At 50.0% G+C, this 21,878-nt stretch overlaps 1 protein-coding gene across 1 annotated transcript; it reads right to left on the minus strand.

Moving 5' to 3' along the window:
* Positions 1-9,989: 9,989 nt before the first annotated feature.
* On the minus strand, positions 9,990-17,560 carry LOC123605464 (C-type lectin domain family 4 member G-like). The gene is made up of 7 exons (XM_045492377.1): positions 17,421-17,560; positions 16,981-17,088; positions 16,425-16,478; positions 16,239-16,328; positions 13,830-13,981; positions 12,853-12,956; positions 9,990-11,199 (listed from the first exon to the last, which is right to left on the minus strand). Exons 1-7 carry the CDS (start codon positions 17,500-17,502, stop codon positions 11,061-11,063), a joined length of 729 nt encoding a protein of 242 aa, XP_045348333.1. The 5' UTR covers positions 17,503-17,560; the 3' UTR covers positions 9,990-11,060.
* Between the last annotated feature and the right edge of the window lie 4,318 nt (positions 17,561-21,878).

Below are 21,878 nucleotides of genomic sequence, written 5' to 3' on the forward strand. Positions count from 1 at the left end.
CTGGAAGTCTTGTCTCCTGCGTATCATGGAGAGGACATAGGCTCTGGTTAAATCTCAGCAGAATCCCTTACTAGCTCACCTGGAACATGGAATAATAATGCTTATTCCACACGGCTGCCATGGCACATAGGTGAAGGGATGCACATTCGGTTCTTAGCTACTGTGGTTGTTGTGCGGCCTGACTTGCATGAGTCCCTCACAAGGACATGGCCTGACTGGCATCACCAGAGTCGCGTTCTCTGACCCCTGCTGTATCGCTGATCATTTCACGATGCCATTTTCTGAATCCCCGCCCCTCCTTGAGTCCTAGCCACGCCACTATCCCCAACCTCCTGCTTCCTGGAGCAAGCAAGGCTCCCAGCTACAGGTTCTCCCACATCCTTCCCCAAGTGACAACAGACTCACATCTGGCCCAGCTCCCCATGAAGGTAGCTTTCCTTCCAAACACCTGCTCCATCTGGTGTCCCCTCTCTGTCTCTCTGCTTTCCTTTCTGCCACCAACAGGCTTGATGCAAAAACGCAACATTTTTTTTTTTTAATCGCAGGATGGATCAACAGATGAGTGGATGAATGAAAAGTGGCATGCCCATGTAACAGGATACCAAAAGCACAACACGTGGCCCGTGCTACGACACGGTTGAACCTCAAAGACATCATGCTGAGCGAAAGAGGCTAGCCACAAAGACCGCACGTTGTAGGATTTCGTTTATGAGAAATATCCAAAGGAGATAAATGCATCAAGACGGAAAGCAGACCAGTGGTTGCGGTGCGGGGGGGATGGGAGCGGGATAAGCGGAGGGTGACTGTTAATGGCTTGTAGATCTCCCTTTGTGCTGGTGACATGTATGGAATCAAATAGAGGTGCGCATGTCATGACATTGTGAAAGTTTAAATGGCAAGGATGGAGGAACCTGGGTGGCTCAGTCAGTTGAGCATCAGACTCTAGATTTCGGCTCAGGTGATGATCTTGCGGTTCGTGAGCTCGAGCCCCACACTGGGCTCCACACTGAGGGCACAGAGCCTGCTTGGGATTCTCTCTCTCCCAGCCTCTCTCTCTGCCCCTCCCCCACTTGTGCTGTCTCTGTCTCTCTCAAAATAAATAAATAAACTTAAAAAAAAAGCCACCTTTATAATCACTAACTCTATATGATGTGATTTTTGCCCCATTGCTTTAGAAAGCAAAATGGGACTGGGGTGCCCGGTGGCTCAGCTGGTTGAGCGTCAGACTCCTGATTTTGGCTCAGGTTGTGATCCCAGGGTTGTGGGATGGAGTCCTGGGTCAAGCTCCGCGCTGAGTGTGGAGCCTGCTTGGGACCCTCTCTGTCTCTCTCTGCCCCCCCCCAAAATAAATAAATAAACATTGAAAAAAAGATTCTCTCTCCCTCTGCCCCTGTCCCCTACTTGTGCATGCACTCTCTCTCTCTAAAATAATAATAATAATAATAATAATAATAATAATAAAAGAAAGCAAAGTGGGCCTTCCTTGGCCCCCTTCTACTTCTGCGCTGTCGCTCCCTTGGTTCACAGCCCAGCCTGTCCCCAGAGAGGGAGATGGATGGTCTGAGTGCCCAGGGCCAGTCAGGAGCAGAGGGAGGAAGAACCCACCACCCCCCTTATGCTTTCCTGTTCCTTCTGGCAGGAGACCCTGAGCCTCTGCCCAGGTGTGTGTGAGAGCAGAAGGGGAGGCCCTCAGGGCCGCTCTGCTCAGGGGTGGGTGGGGGGCCTCCCGTTCCTAAGGACGGGGACCCCGGTGCCCCCTGTGTCTCACCAACACCTACACGTGGGTGGGTGTGTCCCCCCATCTCCACGTACCTGTACTCCACCTCCCGTCCCCTCCCAACCCGCACAGCTGCTGTGAGCTCTCACACCAGATACGCACACAGGGGGCCCACATGTACCTGCTGCGATCAGACCCGGGCAGTTACACAGATCAGAGACCCCGCCTGGGGAAGGACTCACGCACCCGCAGAGTCGCGGCTATAGGCAAGCCTGCAGGCACACACAGACAGACGCTCTCACAGTAGAAGCCGGAAGACGGTGACTGACGCCCTTGTCCCTGACAACCTTCACCCTAAGATCTACCGCCACAGCCAGGATGCGCATCGGATGTGCGTGCTCTGTGCGTACGCGGCCAGCCTGGGTCAACAATTCGGGAATCAGAGGCCTCCGCTCAGATCCTGTTTGCCTCGGACTTCGTTCGGCTGGGCTCTGGGTCCCAAGATCCACCCCAACACTCTGATTACCCACAGTCCTTCCCCACAACCCGGGCTTGCATCACCTCCTCCGGGGAGACACCCAGGGGCACACCCTCCGTTGGCGGCTGCGGGAGCGCTCTGAGGGGGTAGCAGCGGGAGCCCTGGGTCTCCCCACTGATGCTCAACACCAGGAGCCCCAAAGTGGGGTAGGCAGGGCAGGAGGCTGCTCCTGCAATTTTCAAGCTCTTCTCCAAAGGCATCCCAGAGGAGACCTGTGCTGGGGGCGGGGGGGGGGGGGGGTCGGGGGGAGGGCACCCTCAGGGCCCCAGAGTCAGGAGGGGGCCTCAGGGAGACAGCCAGAGGCTTCCCTGAGATTAGCCCACAGGGGTACATGTGGCCTCCAAACCTTCCCTGAGGCCCTCTGTGCCCAGTTGGGAGCTGGGCTGTTCTGAAACCTCACAGAGGAGGGTTAGGTGGGGACAAGGAGGTACGAAGATGACCTCTAAGGGGACAGAGCAGGGAACACAAAAGGAGGTGATGCCCCTCCTCTTCCCTCTCAGGGAGTGTGGAGTGTGGACACTCCATTCCCAGTGCCCGAGCTCCATCCACACCCCACCAACAGGCACCCCGGGGCCTCCCAGAGAGGATGCCCCTCAGAGCAGGCTGGTGCCCACTTTGGTGAGGAAGCCCCGCGTCCCAGATGCTGGCAGTGGTCCAGAGGAGGGGCTGACGTCCGGCCTCTGCAGAGGCAGAGGCACCGGGCCAGAGATGGGCTCTCCACAGCATGGCCCTGCTCTGGGCCCAGGCTGCCCCAGGCTGAAGGACTGAGGAGGGAGGAGACGGTGCCAGGCCGCCCCAGCCACCCGCAGCCGGGCTGGCCTGGCTCTCGGGCCGCAACGCAGCTCAGCGTCCACTCTCCTCCTGGATCCGTGTTGTCACTTCCGACACGCCCACCTGGGGGGGGAAAGTGTAACCTGGAACACGGCACCAGCCCGTGTATTCGTTTCCTGGGGCCGAGGAGACAAATGGCCACAAACTGGGTGGCTCAAAACAACAGCGGTGTGCTGCCTCACAGTTCTGGAGGCCAGGCTTGGGCAGGGGGAGCCCCTTCTGGAGGCTCTGAGGGAGGGTCAGGCCTACGCCTCTCTCCCGGCTTCTGGTGGTCACCAGCACCTTGACTGTGTCACTCCGATCTCTGCCTGTGTCTTCCCATGAACTTCTCACGTCTGTATATCTTCTCCTCTCCTTGTAAGGACACCAGTCATTAGACACCAGCCATTTTGGGGACCACCACCCAGGATTTCATCTCGAGATCGTTATCTATTTACATCTGTAAAGACCCTATTTCCAAACAAAGTCACAATTCTGAGGTTCCAAGCAGACATGCATTTCTTCTTCTTTTTTTTCAATACTGTAGTTGGGTTTTTCCTGTTTTATTAAAAAAGTTTATTTCTTTATTTTGAGACAGAGAGAGAGAGTGTGTGCATGTAAACAGGGGAGGGGCAGAGAAAGAGGGAGAAATAGAGAGCCCCAAGCAGGCCCCATGCTGTCAGCGCAGAGCCCGACTTTATCTCATGACCAGGAGACATGACCTCAGTGGAAATCAAGAGTCAGACGCTTAACCGACTGAGCCACCCAGGTGCCAAGAACACACATTTCTGAGTGACACTATTGAAACCCACTACAGCATCCCCCCTGCTTCTGTTCTCTGCTTTGGCTCTGACCTCTGCACCTGCTTCCCACACAACACCAGAGGGATCCTGCTAAACAAACCAGATTCCATCCTTCCCCTTGCTTAGAACCATCCATGGCTCCCGAGTCCCAGATGCCTCCCTGCAGCCAAAAGTCTGATCCTTGTTAGTCCCTCCAGTTTCCTCTCAGCCCCCTCTCTCTCTTCCAACACCCACTTTGCATCTCTAAGCTAAAATGAGATGGGAGCATTTTCAATTTCTTGAATGTACCAGACTCTCACCCCAGGCCCCACCACATCCCTCATGCCTCCCTCCCATCTGCCTCAACTAACTGGTCTCAGATCACCTGCCTCCTCCTCCAGGAAGCCTTTCGTGATTACCCCACTCCTGGCTGGGTCTGGTGCCTCTCTGACTCCTCGTGTCCCCTGAGATCCCCTATCATACAGTGTTGTCCTTACCTGGTTATGGGTCGCTGTCTCCCATGACACTGTGACATCATGAGGGCAGGGACAGTGCCTCACTGGTTCCATGCTGTGTTCCCCACATCAAAAATGATTCGTGCACATAGTAAATGTTCAATAAAAATGCATTAAAGAAAACAGTGAAGGAAGGCATGCAGTGAGTGCTGTGAGACTCCACAGTGCAGGCGGCAAAGGAGGGACGTGCCATCTGAGCTGAACTCTGAAGGATGAAAAGTCTCCCGCACACAGTGCCAGGGACAGAACGGCAGGCAGAGGAACCAGCAGAGCCAAGGCGTGGAGAAGTGTCCAGAACGAGCTCAGAGGAGGCTGGGGAGTCAGACTGGAGCCAAAATGTGTAGGGACTTGGAGGCACCGCAGGACCGCGCCTCTAGGGCCCAGGAGGAGAGAGTGGGCTGGAAGGAGGTGCCAGCCTGGACTGAGGTCCAGCCAACACTCTCCTCTAAGCTCTATCCCACTGGGACAGCAGAAGAGCCAGAATGTGGGGGGAATCTGGGGGATTTTCTGGCACAACTCAAATCGGGAAAGGCATCAGAGAAACACACGGTCAACCAAGAAATGAGCTCAGGACGAAGGAGAAATCTCTTTTATTGCTGCTTCTGGATGGCCAGAGAGGTCAGGATACCAGGCTAACATCGCACACGGGAGTCAATACCAAGCCCCAGGAGGAGTGGAGACCAAGGTCTCAGTTCAGCTGCAGCTTGCAGCCCTGCCTGGAGAGGGCGCTGTGGCCCCGGACAAGTGGTTTGGCCTCTCTGGGCCTCACCTGCTCTTATGTGAAACGGGGCTGAATGAGGATAAGAGACACCATGTGTGCAGAGCTTGGCACCCAGTAGGTGCTTGGTCGACATGAGCCCCTCTCCCCGCTCAGCGCCCATTTCAAATGTTTTCTTGAACGATGGGCACCCTGCTTTCGTTTGTCTCACAGGTATTTCCTGCGCACCTGCTGTGTGCCCGGCAGTGAGTGTGTGGCCACCGGAGATAAACGGCCAATAACCAAAGTCGCTTTGAGCCACAGCCTTGCAGCTCTGCTCAGCCGTTCTCCAGGACAGGCCCGTGCATTTCTGGGTCTCGCCACCGGGTCTGAGCAGGGGTGACCGAGAAACATTGTTCAAGTGGCTCTGTCCCCCAGACGACCATCAGCCCTTGCTGGTGCCAGAGCCTTTGCTCACAGCTGCAGACGGAGAGGTGGCTCAGACCCAGCCTGTCCCCAAGAGTAGCGCCCTGCACCTGCTTCCCTCCACCGCACCGCGCCCCTGTGTCTTCCACCTGAGCCCAGACACAAGTACAGGACGGCGCCCTCTAGTGTTGGTGGTGAGTTCACTGTCAGTGGCTTTCCTTCCTGGCTCTTTGTACCTCGATGGCTCTCAGGGAGGTGGGGGGGGCTGTGGCGTCCTGGGAGTCGGTTGTATCTTCAAGGCATTTATCTCCCAGGCATTTATCTCCCAGATTTGAATGACCTCAGCGCTCGCTTGTCTCCCCCTCCTGTCCAGTTGCTCTTAGAGGTGGAGCTCGGGTCCAGTCACTTTCCATCTCTAGCACAAACCAGGGACACCGTGAGTGTTTATAGGACAAAACTCCCACTGCGGATTGCCCAGTTAAGTCAAGCTGAAGAAGTCTTCAAATCCTTGGTCATCGTCTTGCTTAAGAAGTCCCCCCTCCTCCCCTCACGGTGCATGGGGGGAGGAAGCCTCATGCTTGATCTGCTCTTTGATAACTGGGTAAAGTCGGAACAGGGCACACCAGCTGCTTAGTATGATAAGCATGTCCGGCCTCGGTACCCAAAGACTGTGCACGAGGTAACTCTTATCTCCAGCTCAGAGGAAGTCCAGCCCCAGCCAGCATGTGTCCAACAGCTGTGTATGCAATGCCTGAGCCCTTCACCAGGGAGCCCACCGTGACTGACATACCTGCTCCTGTGAACATTACAGTAGAAGGGCAAGGGTGGATGATAGATAACTGAATGTAGACGAGAAGGTGAGGAGTTTGAGGGAAGGAAGGCAGTTGGCTATAGGAGCCCAAATACCAACCCACAGAGAGTAGGGAGGGTACAGATGGGCATAGGGGGCGGGTTCATGGATAAAGTGACATTTCAGCTGCAACATTTGTTCCAGGGGCAGAGTGAGAGGAAAGGGTACACCAGGCAGAAGGAGCAGCATGTCCAAAGGACCTGAGGCAAAAAGATGATTGTCCATCCAAGGAACAGAGTAAGGCCGACATGACAGAGTCTTGGGCAGCAAGAGGGGTGAGTGGCTCAAAATGGCCTAAAATGGCAGGTGGGGATCAGATTACAGAGTGCGTTACCCCATAACCCCAACAGGCATTAGACGACACACAGTTTACAAGAGGGAGACTGGCTGTGATGTCAGTGAATTTCAGATAAATTGGGGAATAGCCATTCACACCTCAGGGGGACCTTCCAGCACACCGACTTCCCATAGGGTTGTAGTGAGAGGCTAGTTTGTTCTCTCAGCCAGTTTTATTGAACACCTATTAGGTGCCCGGCTGGGGGGACACAATGCTAAGCAGGTTCAGATTGGTCCTGCCCTCTCAGGGCTGCCAGTGTAGTGGGGAAGGAGGGGCGGTGTTGGCCAGGTAATACCCATAACTGCAGTGAACCTGCTGCAGAAGTAGAATTGTCAGCCGCCCTCGGAGCTCTGGACACGCCCACCCGCATAGTCAGCAGCTCGGAGTGATCACAGCGGCCACGCTCAGCAGCAGGTGCTTTGCACGCTTGGGTTCTGCTGCCCAGGGCCCCAGTGTGCATGTTGTAGCAGTCGGCTGTTTGCAGCTCTGGGAATCCTGTGGCTTGGGGGAAGAGAATGTCACCTCAGTTGCCACTTCTGTCTCTTGATGTTAATCAAATGGCCAGGTTTGGGCTTGAGTCTAAGTCGGAAAACTCTCTGGGGACCAGTTCTCCAGAGGGGGGTGAATCCCTGGCCCTGTCTCCACCTTGGCCCTGGGCTGTGCATCAGATCTCATCTGCCTGCAGCTCTGTGGCTGATCCACAGGGACTCTTTAATTTCCACAAATGAAGTGGAGGGTGGGGAATTGTGAGCCAACTTTTAATGAGTCCCCAGCTGTCACTTGAAGTCCTGTGACTCTTTCAGTAATGAGCCCTATCTTGGCTTCCAGGGATTGGTATGCCAGGGGGTTTGGCAGGCTGTGCAGGGAAGGGGGCCCAGTGTGTTCTTTAATGCCATCGACCGACTCCTGATGAGCCTAACTCTGTTCACCTCTCTGCGTCCTCCAGGAAGTGTGCCTAGGGGCCTTGGCTGATGAACTCTAAACGCATGGGATGAGGCTGGGGTTGGTGGGTTGAGACAATGCTTCTAATCGCCTGCTACCCCAAGACATGGCTTCCAGCGAATTCCTGGGGCTTGTCGTTTCCTTCTTTCAACAAAGACTAGCTGGCCACTAGTGCGAACTGTTCAGTTCTCTTCAGGTTCTTAAACACAGATTAATAGGCAAGGACAGATCTTGTGTGTGGTAACTTTGGTAGCCCTTGTGCCTCAGGGCACTGACTCACATCAGACAGACTCAGGTGGAAATCCTGGGAATGACCTCACCTCTCCGATTCTCTGTCTGAAGACGGGGAAGCTAATAGTAATAGCATCTGCCTAATGTATAAACTGTCTGGCACTTAGCACATGTTATTATTTTGTCACTCAGGGGAGCCCTGTAGGACTGTGGCCAGAAGGAACGGAGCCAGCTCACTGTTTGCCTACCTTACCTCATGCCTTTGGAACTTATCCATCCGTTCATTCACCAAACGTTATTGAGAGATTTCTGCGTTCCAGGCTCTAGAAATTCAAACACAGAGCAAGAAAGATGCGGTTCCTTCTGGTGTTTACCTTCTCAGGGGGAGAAACTAGTTTATGCAAATATGAGTTAAAGAGCACACGAGCAAAATGCTACTTTCTTGGGCTGGCTGTAGCATCGGAGTCAACAAATAAACGATGTTCTCTCAGAGTCAGGGTGGGCTGCGATGAAATTATTTTCCTGGATTTGGATCCTTCCCAGTGAGGATCAGGTCCCACTGTTGCTTGTTCAGACCTCCCGTCGTCAGCACTCTATGGAGACACATACACATGTTGTGTGTGTCCCCACAGGGTCCGCTTTGTTCAGCCATACGGCAAGGTTAACGTAATTGTAAAGCAGGCTCAGGATTCCAAACTCAGTGACATTTTACTACGTGTTTAACTTGGCTTCACTCACGTCACACAAAGCAAAGTGCAAGACAGAGTCACACAACTAACAAGGCACCGCAAGGGGTAAGAAGTTAACAAACCAAATGCGAGGTCAGTCCATGAGTGCGCAGCTGGAATGAGGCTTCAGTCTGGTCTGGGTCAGCTCCCCGCACATGTTATGTTATTATGTTCAAGTGCTGGAGGATGATCTCTGAACATCGGGCAGACCTTTTGTGGGCAGTCGCCTTTTCAATGCGGTTAGATGTGAAAGGGGCAGCGTCTGGAGAGTCTGACAGTTTGCTGCAAAGATACTCCCCCCAACTTTTTTTTTAAGAAATACCTAGAGTATTTCTTTTTTTTTTTTTTTTTTATGTTTATTTCTGAGACAGAGAGAGACAGAGCATGAGCAGGGAAGGGGCAGAGAGAGAGAGGGAAACACAGAATCCGAAGCAGGCTCCGGGCTCTGAGCTGTCAGCACAGAGCCCGATGCGGGGCCCGAACTCACGGACTGCGAGATCATGACCTGAGCGGAAGTCGGACGCTTAACTGACTGAGCCACCCAGGCGCCCCGGATACTCCCTTTTGAAAAAGAGCTGAATCAGTCTTGGGCCTCAGCAGACCTCTTTTGGCTCTGCAGGTTACCAGTTCTGGATGCCATCAGCTTGTGCGGGTTTCGGTGTATGTCTTTGGCTGTGTGTGTCCCTGCTTGACATAAGTTACTGCTTGACATGAGTGACTCTGTCTTGCTCTCTACCCCTGTTCTATCAGCTCCCCCTCTGCCATAAACTACAAAGCCCCATCAAGGCAACCTGGTGACAGGTGTGTCCACCCTGGTCCTTAATCACTGTCTCTGGCATATTATAGGTACTTGTGAGTTTTTACTGAATGAATCAGTTGCAAAATGCATCCAGAGAGAGCACATGCTTTGGTCCCCTTCGCCAAATCATTGTGAGACATCTGGTCAACCTGGCGACTGCATTTTTCTAATAGCTGAACTTCAGCTACACTTTCTGAAGAACAAGAGGCTCCTAGTTTCTGACCACTCACCTCCATGGTCCTGGAAGAGAATCACATTTTATTTTTCTCTTCTCTGCAGCAGGGATACAGGCATGTATCTCATCCCCATACAGTTTTCAGATTCTGACGAGAGAGATGGCAGGGACCAGACCAAATTGCTATTTTGGCCAATTCAAAATGAAACTTGCTGGAGAACAATTATTCTGACAGATCTTACTTTCTTGTGCCATGACTATCTAGCCACGAGTGACACACGTATAAGGAAGAGAGCCTGGGCCAGGTGCAGGGAATGGCCATGCCTAATCCTAATGCCTGATGCCTGCACTTTCCCACAGATCTTGGTCTCAAGAATCCAGGCTTACAAACGTGGAGGAAACTGACATAGGTTTTGGAATTAACAGAAATGGCAAGACACAGTTAAGGGATTGAAGGATTTTTGTTTTTAATGGGTTAAGAATCCACTGCATTGTACAACGTAAATCATAATCGCAAAGTTAATAAAGGTCTCTGATAGGAAAGCAAGAGTCAGACTCTTGAGTAGCCCATGCAGATGGTGCCAGTTGATTTGGGCCCAGTGAAGGATGAGGAAATGTCCCACAGGAAGCCAGGGGCAGGGAGCATTCCAGGCAAAGAAAACTATAAGAGCAAACACATGGAGGTGTGAGGGGCGTGAAGAAAGGGAAGTGGCCAGATGGTGAAGGGGCTTCGGAGATGTCTTAGAACAATCTCACTGGGAACCAGAGAGGAGACTGGCCTGGAGGGAGATGCTGAAGAGGAAGATGGAGAGGCTGGCTGAGGTAATGGTAATGTTGAATGAATGTGAGGGACCCAATCACCCCGTATCCACAAGCTTTAGGCTTTTTGTGTTGGAAGAAAGCCCTAGATCTTGGGGTTTTATGAAATGGAACTTTGTCCCCTGCATCAGTCAGCATAAGTTCAGTATGCTGCGGTAACAACTGGTGACCTCAAAATCTTAGTAGCCAATAACCACAAAAAAATTCACTTCTTAGTTATGTTTATGGGTCAGCAGAAGCTCTGCCTGAAGGGGGTCTTCTTCACTGCAAGACCATATTTGAAGGAGCTGTCCTTTCTAGGAAGAGGTGGTCTTCTGACAAGGGCAAAATGAAGATGGGAGAACCACACAAGGCTCTTAAGATTCCTGCTTAACGTGGCACATGTCAGTTCCCATCACATTTCATTGGCTCAAGCAAGATCGTGGCCAAGCCTGGATTTAATGGAAGTTAAGAATTATCAGTCCTCTGCAGGGATGGGCCCAGGACTGCTTCTGGAACATTCCACTCAGCAGAAATCGGGAAAGGAAATAAAGGGTGAGCAAGCCCAATGCCAAGAAAAGGACACTAAGCTTTGGAGAAATGTCCTCTATAGTTGCCTCTGTGAACTCAGAACCCAGAGAAGGCAGGGATAGGGCTTGAGGCTGTATATCAAGGGTTCTGCATCAGTCCCAGGAAGTGCAGTATAAGGGCTTGGTTAGCAGTTCTGTCGCCTCTCACAAATGAAAGCAAATCTCCCTGATTCACAAGAGAAGTTGCTCCAGTATCCATGGTTGTGTATCATCATGCAGGCGGGGGCAGTTCCATTATCATGTAGCTTCTTGGACTCCCAGTTACTGTCAAGAGATGCCCACAAATTCCTGAGTAGATGGGCCAGTGCCTGAGCCCCCTACCCTGCTCTCTATGAGTGAGGGTCTGGCCCTAAAGTTCTTGAGGCCCCAATTGGGAATCATTTATTGAGCCCATCTTACAGTAGTCATCTGGTCAACCCCTTCCCATTTTTTTTTTTCCAAGTGGAGAGACTGAGCTCAAATGGGAGTAGCAACAGGAAGCAGTCTTCAGGGGAGCTGGGAGTCTCCAAGTTCTGGGGCCACTTTCTCTGACTCCCTCATCTCGCCGACCCTCTCCCCTTCTCTGAGGTCCATTCACCTGGAAGCCAGATTCACCCTGTCCAACTTCTAGCTCTACCACCTGTCATCTATGTGACCAGGGCAACAGTCTTAATATCCGAGCCTCTGTTTTCCTCTTTTGCAAAATGGGAGCACATTCTGAGGATGTGATGACCAGTGCATGTAAGGTATATGGTAGGTGCTCAGATGGCAGATGAGTTTGCCAAGGTGATTAATTATGCCCTGGGCCTGGACCCATCCAGAGCAGTTTGCCAGACAGGGAAGGGTGATGCTGGCAGATGGAAATGTCCAAAAGCAAAGAGTGTGAGAAAGCAGGTAACTTCCAGGAAGGTATAGTGGGTTCAGTGTTGTCCCCATTGAAAAGATATGCCCACATCCTAACCCCAGATATCTGTGAGTGCGACCTTACTTGGGAAAGGAGTCTTTGCAGATTAACTTAAGTGAAGGATGCTGAGAGGGGATCATCCTGGATTGACTGAGTGAGCCTCAATCCAACTATAAGTGTCCTTATAAGGGACAGAAGAGAGAAGACACAGGGGAGAGGAGAAGGGTATGTGACCACAGAGGCAGAGATTGGAGTGATGTGCCCATGAGCCAAGGAACAACTGGAGCCACCAGACGCTGGAAGAGGCAGGAAAAGATCCTCCCCTACAGGCATTGGAGGGAGTGTAGTCCTGCTGACATATTGGTTTGGGCCTCTGGCCTCCATAACTGTGAGAGAATAAGTTTCTGTTGTTTTCACCTCCCAGTTTGTGGCTCTTTGCTACAGTGACTACAGGAAACTCATACAGTTGGCAAAGGCTACATTATTATACTCCTGAATAGGCACATCCAAGACTCTGAGAAGTCCTGCAACACAGGACCAGTTTGGCATTGAATCTGCTGTTTCTCAAGCATTTTAAATGGGAACACCATTCCCAAGTAATAAAATAACGATAGCTGCTATGATAGAAAGGGCTTGTGTTCTGGGAGTTGCTTCAGGTAAATAGTGAATGAATGACAGGGGAACATCCGGAGTGGTCATAAAATCGCTTTTTAAAAGCCCTGTCGGGGCGCCTGGGTGGCGCAGTCGGTTAAGCGTCCGACTTCAGCCAGGTCACGATCTCGCGGTCCGGGAGTTCGAGCCCCGCGTCGGGCTCTGGGCTGATGGCTCAGAGCCTGGAGCCTGTTTCCGATTCTGTGTCTCCCTCTCTCTCTGCCCCTCCCCAGTTCACGCTCTGTCTCTCTCTGTCCCAAAAATAAATAAACGTTGAAAAAAAAATTTTTTTTTTAATAAAAAAATAAAAGCCCTGCCGGTCTCTTAGGGGAAGACTGTCTTGGGTAGTTAGGGACATCTGCATCACAGACAGGGAGACTCACGTGTAGGTGGGGGTTGAGCCATCCATCCACCTGTGGTTTCCTTTCTGACCCTCTTTGAAGAGGCCTATCCAGGATGTCACCTGCTCAGTTGATGTCAGGAAGTCCTAGATGGGAGAAGGCACAGTGCGAGGTAAAATTCCATCAGAGCTGAAAGGACAGAGGTCGGAGTGCCCGGGGACCGGAGGAGGGCTAAGGTGTAGAGGGGATTTTGGGTGGGCAAGCAGACAGAGGCAGCCACGCACAGCACTTTCTATCCTGATGCGAACTCCAGACCTACTATGTGCATATCGTATGGCCTCATTTAATCCACCCCTTGGTTTCTTCATCTGTATAATGGAAAGAACAGAATCTCCACTTCACAGCATATTCTCAAGATCAAAAGAATAGACTGTGTGAGGTATGTGCACCTAGAAAGAAGCAGTGGACAAATATTGGTTGTGACTGTTTTTTAAGGTCAATGCATATCAGAACAAGGTTTGATCTTAGGCTGTAGGAATATCTCTGGCTGGAAACCCAGCTCAAAAGACACTCTTGATGCGTTTCTTCGGGCCAAGCCTTGTTTCTGGACCAGGAGAGCCAGACATTATTTAGATCCAGCCCCACACTTACAACCCTGATGCAGTGTGAAGTTCTGTGGTGAAGGCCTCTGATGATGTCATGAGAGAATATGGAGAAGGGATGTTTGTGTTGGGGTTTTGACAGGTGAGTAGGAGTTCTCCACACAGCAAGAGTAAGGGCACTGCACACCGAGGGACCTACATGAATCAGAGCTTGGAGGCAGGACCTCAGTGCACAGGGTCCATTCCCCACATGTCACAGCAGTGAGCTTGGGTTGAAGCAAGATGAAGCAGGTCTTGAAGACCACACTAGGAGTATTGTGCTAGACCCCAAAGGGGACAGAAATATGAACCCCCAAATTCTTTTATAAGCCCTCTCCCAACCTGCTAAGATTCTACCTTCTACCTTCCGTTTCCCACCTGTTCTGTTCGGCTGTTGATGATAACCAGGTGAGCTTGCTTCTGGGCACAAGAATCATTAGCCTGGGTCCAGGTGAGGTTGTCCAGGGAGAAAAAGTAGCAGGAGCCCTGAAAGACCTTCCAGTCCAGGGGGCAAGGCTCACATGAGGATTCTGTGAGAATGGAGCCATTAGCCAAACTGGCATATCCAGTTTCCCATCCGGTGAAGGGGTGTGTCCCCCATCACCCCCTGGTCACATTCCCAATGGTCTCCACGTGAACACATCCAACAGTTGGAAGCTCACTACCTGGTAAGATGGCACCCCCCCGTTATTGAACCTCATCAGATGGAAATAGGAAAATGCTATAGATAGCCTATGAGATGGGGAAAAGGGACTCAAGGAACAGTGTGAATAGTATCCTAGAAGGACATGGGTTTCGACATTCCTCATTTGCTTAAAGAGACTCTAGAGCAGTGGTCTTCAGCCAGAAGTGATTCTTTCCCCAGGGGACAATGGCCAACACCTGGAGACCTTTTTTGGTTGTCATAACTGACAGCAGGTTATCCCATCAGGTGGGTCAAGGCCAGGGATGCTACATGACACAGGACAGTTTCCCCCCACTGGAAGAATGATTCCGCCCCAAACATCAATGGTGCACAGTTGAAGAAACTGTTCTCTGAAGAAAAACATATATAACTATACAATATAATTACAGTGGTTCCTGGGGGTTAGGTGGGAACTCGGCAGTGAGGGCTCAGGAGTGATACAGAGAATTCTCACTGCATCCATCTATATCCAGTTAGTGAATGCACACACACACATACACACACACACACAGTGGATCTTTGTTATTTGCAGGCTCCGTATTTGCAAATGCACCTACTTGTTAACATTGATTCGTAACCCCCAAATCAATACTTGTGAGGTTTTCCTTGTCACTCACAGACCTGCCCAGAGTGACAAAAAGCTGGAGTCAGACAGAATAAGGCAAGTTCTGCCTTGCTGTTTCTTTTCTCATACCGTAAGCAAGTGCGCCTTTGGTGGGCCATTTCGTGTCACGCGCTTCGTGTTTTTATGCCTTCTGTGGGCGATTTTGCTGGTTGCAAAGACCTTCAAGAGTCGTGCTAAAGCGCTGTCAGTGTTCCTACATGCGCAAGAAGGCTGCGACGTGCCTTATAGAGAAAATGCGTGCCCATTAGGTAAGCTTCCTTCAGGCATGAGTTATAGTGCTGTTGGCCATGAGTTCAATGTTAATGAAACAATATCTATTAAATATATTTAAACAGGTGAGCCTGGTGGCTCGGTCGGTTAAGCATCCGTCTCTTGATTTTGACTCAGGCCATGATCTCATAGTTCTTGGGATCAAGCCACAGGTCACACTCAGTGTTGAAAGCACAGAGCCTGCTTGGGATTCTCTCTCTTCCTCTCTCTTTTTCTCAAAATAAATAAACTTTAGGGGCGCCTGGGTGGCTCAGTCGGTTAAGTGTCTGACTTCGGCTCAGGTCATGATCTCATAGTTGGAGCCCCTGTCAGGCTCTGTGCTGGCAGCTCGGAGCCTGGAGCCTGCTTCAGATTCTGTGTCTCCTTCTCTTTCTCTCTCTCTCTCTCTCTCTCTCTCTCTCTGCCCCTCCCCCACTCGCTCTCTGTCTCTCTCAAAAATAAATAAACATTAAAAAATATTTTAATAAAAAAATAAAAATAAACTTTACATTTATACAGAAACACACAAAAACAAGGTTATGTATTGACCAGTTGACAAAATGCTATGACCAGGGGGTCAAGTAAAACTAATGCTGTTATTTCCGCAATGATTCAGTATTCACCAATCCATCATTTGCAGGGACCACATAAAACATAGCTACATGAATAATAAGAACTAAATGTAGGTATTCCACATCTCATCCACTCACGCAAAAGTTATATAAAAAGTATGTAGCACCAAGAACACTCCCTCCAGCAGCATTTGATCCTAGTGTTGTTTGCTTGGGGCTCATAAATCTACACTGTGGCAAGTTCTCCAGGTACTTCTAACATGTCGCTAAGGACTGACCACATTTTGTAACACACTAGTGTGGTTTTTGAGAGTGGAGGCCTGGGATCCTGACAGTCTGTCTTAAAGAAGATAGTGTTAATTTCCCCCCACTTTACAGCTGAGGAAACTGAAGCTCAGAGTGGTTTAAATGGGCTGCCCAAGGTCATGCACAACCACAAGCCTAGACCAGATCTGGCTGTCTCAAAAGTCTTGTTTTCCTGGGAGCCCTCCACTCTAAGTGTGATCTGATCATGTCACTTGAACTTTCTGAAAAGATCTGAGGAGCCGTTGGCATCGGGGTGCCCCTCTGAGAGCCACTTGCCAGAAGCCCCACCACTGTTACAGGTGCTGTGTCGGGGGCACAACCCCTCCCTCTTCACCTCCCCTCCTCCTTACCATTGCCTGCAAATACAGCCTTCATTTGCCGGAACATTTCACCCCGAATGAAGTCCAGGTCGTGCCTGGCATGCCCCAGTCCCTGCATCACTGGGAGGCCCAAAAAGAAAGGGCTGGTCAAGGTCTTGGCAGAGAGAGGAGATATGGTGGAGAGGCAGGAGGCCGACCATGTTGAACCCCACTCACTTTTTTCATTCAGTTGAATGACTTCCTTCTGCACCTGCTGTGTCCTCTTCAAGACTGGGGAGAGACGCAAGTAGGTGTTCTGGACTCCAGAACCTTCCTGGGGTCTCTCCCTATTCCCCAAACCCCAAGGGGCCAAGACTTTCTCCCGTTCCCAGAGCAAGGCATTCTGGGGCTCTGAAATGCCCCACCCATTTTTCAGATGAGGAAACTGAGGCCCAGAGAGGTAAAGGTCCTTGTCTAAAGCATCCAGCTAGTAAGCGGCAAGACAGGACCTTTGTTCGGGTGTATACTTTTTAGCAGGGAGGCTGGAGTTCGAGTCCAGTTCGAGCTTTGGGAAGACACTCACCAACAACTCAGACTGACTTGGGCCCATGCAGGCCCCCCAGCCTGTTAGACTGGTGGGGGAGTGAGCTCCATTCTGTTGCCATTATGTTGCCCACTAGGGACACAGACCGGCCACCCCTGCACCAGCCCTGCTGACCTGCCTCTGCAGGTTAGGAGCCAAGGTGCTTGCTTCCCTGTGGTCACCCTGTCCCCATTGGCCCAGATGCCTTACCTTTGGGCAGAACCACACAGAGGATAATGAGCATGAGAAGCAGGATCAGGGACACGGCCAGGCAGAGATATCTCCAGGTCTTATCCTTGGACGTCTGTCCCCATCGACCTGGGGGAAACCAGGTCAGCCTCCCTCTCCCCAAGGATATACACTCTCTCACCCCCTGAGATGCCTCAAACAGTCTTCAGGAAACTGCCGTATCCCCCGGGGTATTCTGGGTTCACTACCTACCAGATGGGAGGACTTAGAAAGGGCTGGAATAAGAAGGCCATCTCTCTAGTATAAGAAGTCACGGCGGTGACGGCGGATGGGCTGAAAAGGGGCTCAGAAGACTCAAACCTGATATTCCCTTCCTCCAACCTGTGAGGGAATCGGGGCAACCCAGCACCCAGCTCTTCCTGACATGGAAAAGGGCCCCTGGTCCCAGCTCCCTGACTCACCAGTGTTCCCCGGCTGCGGGGGGAGTTTGGCTCTCAATGCGGTAATCTCATTGGGGTTTGGGAAGTTCCTGGCTTCAGCCATGGCTACAATTCACTCAGCTCTGAGATGCCCCTGCCCTGCAGGCTGTCGGGTGACTCTACCCAGCCCTTAGAAGGAAACCCCCTCGTCCCCAACCCTCCCACATTTGTCTTCCTTCCTGGCTCAGTGTGGGGCCCCAAGATCTCTAGATGGCCTGTGATCAAGTAATCTGATGGGGGAAGGGACCCGGGCACCTGGGGCAGAGGCAGCGGGCACCGAGCTTCCCCTGCAAACTTGATCTCCGCCCAAGGTGGTTAAGACACAAAACAACCCAGAACTGGATCCAAATCCCTATACTCATACCGTCACCCCTCTCTGCTTCTAACAGCTTCGTGTAAACAGTCATCCCAGGTTTGCACAGTAAGTGGTGGACATTTGGCCTTAGGAAATCACTTGTGTGACTCTTTTCTTGGCTACTGAGGTGGGTGTCACTTCCCAGCACCATTCATTCATTCATGCATTCATTCATGCATTCCTCTAGCTAGCTAGCTGATTAACTATTTATTATTTTAAAGTTGTAAAATGTTGAATATAATGCAATGAAAAAGGGAGAAGGAGTTGGTATTTACTGACTGCCCTGTTTGTCAAATACGATGAAATGCCCTTTCTTTTTTTTTAGTGTATTTATTTTTGAGAGAGAGAGAGAGAGACAGAGCATGAGCCAGGGAGGGTCAGAGAGAGAGGGAGACACAGAATCTGAAGCAGGCTTCAAGCTCTGAGCTGTCAGCACAGAGCCCAATGTGGTCCTCGAACTCATGAACCACGAGATCGTGACCTGAGCCAAAGTCAGATGCCCAACCAACTGAGCCACCCAGATGCCCCAAAATGCCCTTTCTTTATACGTTCTATCCCATTTCATTTCCACAAAAAACTGGCCAAGATAGCGACTGTTCAACACAGGGTAGATGAAAAGCTTGGCATGGTGAAAACTCAAGGCTAATAAAAAGCACAGCTGGGATGTAAATCAATCCTTTCTGACACCAAGCAGTTTTCCCGATCATTCTCTGCTGTGTTACCAACATCAGCATTATGCACTTGAAAGAAAGGAAAGAAAAGTTGCCTAGCCATCTATTATGAGTTGAATGGTAACCCTCTACCCACCCCCCAAAATTTATGTGTTAGAGCCCTAACCTCCGAGACCTCAGTATGGGACTTTATTTGGAAATAGGGTCGTTGCAGAGGTAATCAGTTAAGAGGAAATCATATGAAGGGTAGTAGGGTGGGCCCCCTCATCCAACTTGGCAGGTGTCCTTATAAAACATGGGAACTAGTCCACAAGGAGAATACCATGTGAGGATAAAGGCAGAGGTCAAGGTGATGCTTCTACAAGGCAAGGAACACTGCAGATGGCCAGCATGCTACAAAAGCCAGGAGAGATGCTAGCAACAGATCCTTCCCTTACACCCGCCCCCCACCCCGCCCAGAAAGAACCAACCTGCTGATGCCTTGATCTGGAACTTTTATCCTCCCAAACTGTGAGACAATAAACTTCTGTTGTTTGAGCCCCTCGGTGTGCTGTACTTTGTTACAAAAGCCCCAGGAAACTAACATACCACCTATTTTGCATATTGCATTGTAATCTTTAGCCACATGCATACGTATTTCATACAATTATGACCATAGTGGTATATGTCAGAGAGTTTCCTCATGCTTCTAGGCAATCCTGATAATTTTTTTTTAATTTTTTTTTCAACGTTTATTTATTTTTGGGACAGAGAGAGACAGAGCATGAACGGGGGAGGGGCAGAGAGAGAGGGAGACACAGAATCGGAAACAGGCTCCAGGCTCTGAGCCATCAGCCCAGAGCCCGACGCGGGGCTCGAACTCACGGACCGCGAGATCGTGACCTGGCTGAAGTCGGACGCTTAACAGACTGTGCCACCCAGGCGCCCCCTGATAATTTTTTTTTTTAATTTTTTTTTTCAACGTTTATTTATTTTTGGGACAGAGAGAGACAGAGCATGAACGGGGGAGGGGCAGAGAGAGAGGGAGACACAGAATTGGAAACAGGCTCCAGGCTCTGAGCCATCAGCCCAGAGCCCGACGCGGGGCTCGAACTCGCGGACCGCGAGATCGTGACCTGGCTGAAGTCGGACGCTTAACCGACTGCGCCACCCAGGCGCCCCCTGATAATTTTTTAAATAGGAAAAAGTGCTCACATTTATTAGTAATCAGGAAAAACACAAACCAAATGACAAGGAATATTATTACATGCATATCAGATTGGGGCAAATCTTTAAGTCCGTCAGGAAGTGTTGCTGGAGATACAGAGCGACTGGAACATTCCTACACTGCTGGCGTGAGTGTAAATTGGTGCAGTAATTCGGGGCGGCGCCTGAGTGGCTCAGTAGGTTGAGTGTCCGACTTCAGCTCAGGTCATGATCTCGCGGCTCGTGAGTTCAAGCCCCGTGTGGGGCTCTGTGCTGACAGCTCGGAGCCTGGAGCCTGCTTCAGATTCTTTGTCTCCCTCTCTCTGCCCCTTCCCCGCTCATGCTCTGTCTCTCTATGTCTCTCAAAGATGAATAAACATTTAAAAAATTTTTTTAAAAATGGTGCAGTAATTCTAGAAAACAGTTGAGCACAGACGTCAAAGCTGAGAACACACATATCCTTGGAGTTGCACTTGTAGGTGTATATCCAACACAGCTGTGTGCTTATTTGCACGGGGAGGTGTGTTCAAGAATGCTCATCACAATCTTTTGTAATGGCAAAAATTGAGAATAATCAAATAGAATAGAAGAATAAGTTGTGGTATATCCATATGATGGAAAACCAGAAAACATAAATCAATGAAGATGATCCAACAAGAGCTGTATACAGCAGCTTGGATGAGTCTTTCATATTTTATTCTGATGGAAAAAAAAAACCCACACAAGATTACATAAATTATCTCCTCAGAAGCTAAAGCAATTATTCAAAAACAATTTGTGCAACCCACTCTCAAATGGATGAGCAATGAAGAGTATATGTGAGGTAGGTAGATGATAGATGATAGATAGATAGATAGATAGACGGACACATGGACAGATAGATAGATAGCTGGATAGATAGATAGCTCTGTAAAGTAAATATATCACAGAGTTGATAAATGGTGAAGCTAGACGAAGGGCACACAGGTTCATTGGGCTATTCCTACAACCTTTCTGTAGATCTAAATGTTTTCAGTTTGATGGGGCACCTGGGTGGCTCAGTTGGTTAAGCATCTGACTTCAGCTCAGGTCATGATCTCGTGGTTTGTGGGTTTGAGCCCAGTGTTGAGCTCTATGCTGACAGCTCAGAGCCTGGACCCTGCTTTAAATTCTGAGTCTCCCTCTCTCTCTGTCCCTCCTCTGCTCGCACTCTGTTTCTCAAAAATGAATAAACGTTAAAAAATAAATAATTTTTTTCAATTTGAAATTTGTGGAGAAAAAGTTCAAAAATGTGAAACACTAATATTCTTAGCAGTTTTACTTTTAATAGCCTCAAGGCTGAAATAGCTAAAATGTCATCAATTCGTGAATGGATAAACAAATCATAATATCCACACAATGGAACACCACTGAGCAATGTAAAAGGAGTGAATTCCTGACCCATGCAACAACATGAATGATTCTTAAAAGCATGTTGAGGGGCACCTGGGTGGCTCAGTCGGTTGAGTATCTGACTCTTGATTTCGGCTCAGGTCATGATCCCAGAGTCGTGAGATCAAGCACTGTCACTGCAAAGCCTACTTGGGATTCTCTCTCTCTCCCTCTGCCCCTAACCCTAACCTATACATACATGTTTATATATGTATATATCTTAAGATGAGGTCATTTTAAGTAAACTATACATCAATAGAGTTGGGTTTTTTTATTTTTAATGTTTTTATTTATTTTTTGAGAGAGAGAAAGAGACAGAGCATGAGTAGGGGAGGGACAGAGAGAGAGGGAGACACAGAATCCAAAGCAGGTTCCAGGCTCCAACCCGTCAGCACAGAGCCTGATGTGGGGCTCGAACTCATGGACCGCGAGATCATGACCTGAGCTGAAGTCGGAGGCCAAACCGACTGAGACACCCAGGCGCCCCTAAGAGTTATTTTTTTTTAATGGCAAAACTAAACTATATTGTTTAGGGGTGTATATATACATGGGTAGAAAACTGTAAAGAAAATCAGTACATGATTATCAGAAATTCAGGATACTGGGTAAGTCTGGAGAACGAACCCATGTGATGACAGAGATATATGTGGGGGCCTCTGGGTCTGGCGAGAGCACCTTTTACTGCACTTGGGTTGTAAATGTGGGAACACTTATCATATAACCATCCACTGTGCGTGTTTGTTTATACATCTTGTGTATATGCATTATGTTTCATAATGAAGGTTTAAAAATGTTGTAAAAAGGGATACAAAAATACTT

This window comes from Leopardus geoffroyi, chromosome A2 (genome assembly GCF_018350155.1).
Source record: "Leopardus geoffroyi isolate Oge1 chromosome A2, O.geoffroyi_Oge1_pat1.0, whole genome shotgun sequence".
NCBI classification, from domain to species: Eukaryota; Metazoa; Chordata; class Mammalia; order Carnivora; family Felidae; genus Leopardus; species Leopardus geoffroyi.